This window comes from Coenobita brevimanus, chromosome 82 (genome assembly GCF_032717465.1).
Source record: "Coenobita brevimanus isolate Jiangsu-jjx chromosome 82, ASM3271746v2, whole genome shotgun sequence".
In the NCBI taxonomy this organism is placed as follows: Eukaryota; Metazoa; Arthropoda; class Malacostraca; order Decapoda; family Coenobitidae; genus Coenobita; species Coenobita brevimanus.
The window spans coordinates 16,214,955-16,220,954 of record NC_137035.1 but is presented as its reverse complement, the minus strand read 5'-3'; the positions used below and the strand labels follow the sequence as shown (position 1 = coordinate 16,220,954).

Genomic DNA, 6,000 nt, shown 5'->3' with positions numbered 1-6,000 from the left:
ACATAATATCATACTGTTATCACATGATGTCAGGTCATTCTCCTCACCCCCTTCTCTCACATGTACACAAGGAATTTTTAGTCAAGATTTGTTGTTTTTCATTCAATATTCTACATACTTGTTCAGGAAAAAATACTGCCAATGACAAAAGTGTTGTCTACACTTCCTAAATCACCATTCCAATTATTGACTGTGTGTGTGTGTGTGGGGGGGGGTAACAATTCATCCATTTTCACTCATAAAATAATGGATATAACTAAGAACAAATAAAACCAGTCAAAATACAATAAAGGACATACATCATTTCCTTTGAACACATCCACCCCAAGTAAATGAGGTGCCAGACTGAACACACTGATGCAACATTAAGCTGTATGTTGTCAACTGTTAAGCCAGCATCTCTAATACTGTGTGTCTGATGATGAACTTATGGTATGGGGACAACTTCAACAGCCATGGACTCAATAGCACACTCATCCACACCTCGACGGATCCTGAAGTAGCCATCCTCGCCCCAAGTCTCGCTCCAGGAGTTCTTGACAGTCCAGTACTTCTCTCCAGTGTTGGCATCCTTCCCATACCCCACCAGCAGCACAGCATGGTTGGTCAACTATGGAATAATGGCAGTCTTTAACAGTTGTTATCATCACCACCACCACCTCCATCATCATCATCATCACAACCTTTTTCTTGAGATGGGCTATATTGATAAGCTCTGCTATGCTGGAATAGAATACAAAACTGATTATTTATACTTTTTCCCTTCACTCATACAGCCACCATACACTACTTACCATCCAACTTGAGTCAATGGTCACCATCATCGTCATCATCATCATCATCATCATCCGGACCGCTTTTCCCACCCTAGGGCATGGTGAGGAGTGGCAACGTCTAACAAACAAAACAACCCATTATAAGAGTTAACTATCACGGAGCATTACATATCCTTTGAACTGATTGATACATTTCAACCAAATCTCTCAACTTGCCTCCATGGCTAGCATCCTTCCTGTATCCACCCAGCTGAAGAATACTGAGAAACTTTAGTGGTCATCATCATCATCATCATTACACCCATGTTCCTTGACAGACTAAAGACTGATCTAGGTCCCCTTCAAAAACGCTGATGATGTAGATCTACGTCCTGCAGCACTGAGAAGTCACTGTAAGCAACCGAAGTAAAAAGAAAGATAATATCGTATCTTGCTAACTTCAAACATTTCTCCGCTACGTTTACAACACTGATTTAGGAGTGCAGGAGGCAAGTGAGTCTTCACAGGCTCACAGCCGCTCTGCTTTGTCTGTAATCTTGAAGATTTCAGAGGTCAAGTGGCATCAAACCTGACTTACTTCAACCTACTTTCTGGCTTTGGTGATTACTTTCATTAGTGCCAGGGATCTTATACTGATGTATTAACCCTCTCAGTGTCAGTCACGCAATTCGCGTGTTATGTGGATTGTTCTAAAGATGTTCATTAGAACAGTCACTCAAATCGCATTCCTAAGCACAAAAAAATTAGCCAAAAATTAAGTTTCTGGCGGATTTGCGTCAAATTTTGATGCATCGTAGCGAATGCAGCACTTTCCAATGCTAAGGTATTGGCAACACTGAGCTGCCTCACAGGGCCCAGCACGTAGTGATAAGCCTCAGTTTTTTCCAAGCAGCCAGGCGGTGAGGTTGCGTCGAGTGTACTGTCCCTTTAAACTCCTACTAATTCTCCTCCTTCTGCCCAAGCCGAAGCCCTTATGGACTCAGTGTGATAATGCAATATTTGTGAGCATATTTGTATGTGATACTGTCGATGGAACATAGATATATGTCACGAAAAGGAATTTTGTCCGTTATCAAGCGTTAGGCTTAGAGGCAATATGCGTGTTCACTGTTGCGGGGTTTCGCCTCTCGCCCTCCCCAAGGCCCTATGGCGTGATTACAAATATGTATATAATGAAGCCAGTGCCTAAACTGTATTTTGTGTGAAAGATATTGTGGCTGGCTTGGTGAAATTATGGAACCATAGTGTGGAATGGGGCAGGCATCACGTACAGTTTTTATAGTCGGGAAGGAAGAATCAGAGGTGTTTAGGGATGGAATTATTGGGATTCTGAGAGTGAAAATGCGAATGGAATTGTGTGAAATATACGTCAAACATGCTGTGGGTCTTCGTGAAGGAGTGTGGTGTATGCCAAGACAATAGAGTCGCAGCGAGTGTTCACAGAGAAATATCTCATGCATTGACTGAGCTAAAACAAAATGCAAGTCTCAGAGACAAGAAATATGCCACAGCCACATATACATACGTATGTCGTGCAGCGAATGTTCATGGAGAAATCTATTGTGTGGATCGCATGTGTTTTAGGCAAATGTATCTCAAGGAGAGAAGAAAATACGCCACAGCCACAGACACACACACACATGCACACACACTCACCCACACCCACACCCACACCCACCCACACCCACACACTCACCCACACACGCACACGCTCACCCACACACACACACACACACACGCTCACACACTACATAACTCCTCATCTTCAAGTTACTGCCAGCATCTCAACACCTCTGGAGGAAGTGAGTTATCCGTATTTTGTTGATCTGTATATTGACCTATTTCTATAGTTCAATATTTTTTACACAAATAAGTAATGTTTTTTACATACACACATATGAGATGGAAGAAAGTTCAGCTTCATTATCAGAAATTAGCAAAAAAAATAGTGGTCATGTCGAGTTTCTGACAGCACCATCAAAAACCTTATGATATTTTACGAGTATACTTTGAGTAAAAAAAGAAAATAATAAAACGTAACGAGCGAAAATATGTAGCAGTGGGTGAGGCAGGGAAAGAATGTTTTTTATCTCCAGTGCGGGTGAGGAAGAGTATTCAGCGTTTGTCGTCCAATTACTCCAAAACTATTAGACGTATCGATTTCCAGTAAGAACCATGATAAAGAGCAGTAAATTCTACGTATGTTCATTTGCAGAATATAAGCCTCTGGGAGCATTTTCTGTTGGAAAAGTTGGGGGAACAGACTGTTTCGGTAAAGTCGAAAGCGCTCGGAGGAGTAATCTCACTTTGTCAGCCAATTGCTCAAAAACTATTGGACGTACCGATTTCCTATAAGAACCATGATAAAGAGCAGTAAATTCTACGTATGTACAAGACATAACAATGTAATATCTATGATAAGAATTTGTTGTTACGTAGGCGAGAATATTGTGTATGCTGTGTGTGCACATCACAAAAGTGACATACGGACGTGAGTTCCCAGTCATTTTTGGTGATTTACTCGAGAACTATGAGGCGTATTGAAACCAGTATTACGTCATTAAAAAGCTGGTGAAATTCTGCATAATATTATGCAATAAAAACATAACATGTGCGAGAAAAAATCGGTTTTAGAGCTCCTTGATTTTTTTCAAAAATGGCTTTCAGTTTTTGGCTATTTTCTCGAAAACTACAAATCGTATCAACACCGGATTTGTCTCTTTAGAAAGCTGATGAAATTCTCTATCAAAACTTCTTATAACATTTTCCTGTATGATGGAAAACATTCGAATGGTGATGTTGGGAAGTGAACATGACGTAGCACAATGTTTATTCACGGCCGCCTAATGTTGTTTTATTCGTGTTTTCCTGTTTTTTTGTGGTGCTTATCAGCTAGAACAAACATTGACGAATAAGTTGACATAGGTTTCATGGCAGTATATTGATGTTTGGGTGGCGAAAATAAGGAGAGAATACATGTTATTTGCCGCACGTGGGCAGCCGGGCCGGGCGGCTTCGCAAAAAAAATCGTGTACTGGAAAACTTACTGAAACTTTCCGTGCATGAGAGGGTTAAGCCTATTAACCCACAACAAAAATCCAAAAGCAGTTCACAAGCTCACAGCTGCTCTGCTCTCTCAGTAACCTCGAAGATTTCAAAAGTAGTGGTATTAACCTGACTCGTTTCAACCAACTTTCTGGCTTTAGTGATTATTTTTATTAGTGCCAGGGATCTTATATTGATGTATTAAGCCTATTTAGCCAGAAAAATAAAAATCCAAGATCGTCCGGCATAGAGATTTTTCTTTTTTTCAGTATGGTACAGGTTAAACAGACTCCTCAGTCACTTTTAAGAAAACTATTTTCCGTAACAGACCTGGAATGTGGTTTTCTCTTTCTATAATTTTTCTTTTGAAGGGAAAAATTTTGCATGCTCTCAGTCTTAGGTTCTGGGTCTTTCTTCATGCATAAAAAAAATAAAAAAAATACATAAATAAAAAGCAACTTAAATTACCCATTTCAACAGTTACAGTTAAACAAGTACTGTACTGGCAGTTTACATCTGGGTCAAGAACAGGTTCCAAAATATCCTAGCATTATCCATGCATCTGGTGTAGTGTACTGTAAATTGGGCAAAACTGGCAAATCAAACTGAAAGGCAAAACTAGATTTTAATAACCATCATCCAATCCTGTGTTGTCCTATGACAAGTGTGGGAGCCTGGGACTAGGCAAGTTGGTCCTGACATTTAAGATGAGAGTGGCCAGCCTCACTCATCCTTGGGTGGCATTACATGAGCAATAAACCCCAACCACCCCTCGGATACAAACCAGCACCGGCTAAATCCAACTGAAGTGCCCTAATTACCTACTAAACACCAAGCACCATAATTTGATTATATGCTGAAGCATGGGGGAGAGATAGTAGTAGAATGGATGTGGAAGATGTGCAGATTGGCCTGGGAGGAAGGTAGAGTCCCAGGGGATTGGAAGTCAGGTATAATTATTCCCTTGTACAAAGGAAAAGGGGAAAAAGAAGTGTGTGGTAATCATAGGGGCATTTGTCTTCTTAGTATAATAGGAAAAGTGTATGGTAGGATACTTATAGACAGAGTTAGAGAAAGAACAGAGAAATTAGTTGGAGAAGAACAGGGAGGCTTTAGGAAGGGAAGAGGTTGTGTAGATCAGATATTCATTCTTAGATCTTTAGTGGAAAAGTTTCTAGAGAAGGGAAAGAAGTTGTATGCGGCTTTCATGGATTTGGAGAAAGCATATGACAGGGTGGATAGACAAGGATTGTGGAAAGTGTTAAGAATATATGGAGTAGATGGGAAGTTGTTGAATGCTGTGAAGAGTATGTACGATGGTGCGAAGGCTGCAGTGCGTGTGGATGGTGAACTAAGTGAATTTTTCTCTTTGAAAGTTGGTTTGAAACAAGGATGTGTCATGTCTCCATGGTTGTTCAATCTGTACATGGATGGGGTAATAAAAGAGGTACAAGGTAGGGTAGTGGATGTTGGAGTGGCCATGGTGAGAGAGGATAGAGTTTGGAAACTCCCTGTACTGTTGTTTGCAGATGATACTGTGTTGTTGAGTGAAGACGAAGGGGAGCTGCAAGGCTTGGTGGATGAGTTTGAGAGAGTGTGTAAGAAACGGAACCTAAAGGTGAATGTAGGGAAGAGTAAAGTGATGGTCTTTGAGAGAGGTGAAGTTAGTGAATGTACAGCAAGGTTAGATGGTGAGGAATTGGAAAATGTGAGTACGTTTAAGTATTTGGGTAGTGTGATGAGTAAGGATGGAGGTTTGGAGTGTGAAGTGCTTGAAAGGGTACAGCAGGGAAGAAAGGTTGCTGGTTCCTTGAAAGCAGTGATAAGAAACAGGGAAGTGAGCATGGAAGTGAAAAAGTTACTACATGACAGTATTGTGATACCAACTCTAACGTACGGAAGTGAAGCTTGGACATTGTTGGAAGGACACAAGTCAAGAGTGAGAGCAGTGGAAATGAGTTATTTAAGAGGAGCCTGTGGAGTCACGTGGAGAGACAGGCTGACGAATGAGGATATAAAGGAGCGTTGTGGTGTGGATGTGGATGTGATAGGAAGCGTTATGAGGAACACACTGAGGTGGTTTGGCCATGTGGAGAGGATGGAGGGCGAAAGACTGACGAAGAGAGTGTATGTGAGTGAGGTGGAGGGGGGAAGAGGGAGGGGGAGGCCGAGGATGAGA

The 6,000-nt window shown here is 41.3% G+C and overlaps 1 protein-coding gene across 1 annotated transcript in view; it reads right to left on the bottom strand.

The window, feature by feature from the left end:
- Positions 1–249: 249 nt before the first annotated feature.
- The window catches only part of LOC145409685 (dipeptidyl peptidase 1-like), a 70,406-nt gene continuing 64,655 nt past the window's right edge, over positions 250–6,000 (bottom strand). Inside the window, exon 10 of the mRNA XM_080280038.1 lies at positions 250–610. Coding sequence (XP_080136164.1) covers positions 428–610 — 183 coding nt within the window. The 3' untranslated portion in view covers positions 250–427. The remainder of the gene's footprint in view (positions 611–6,000) is intronic.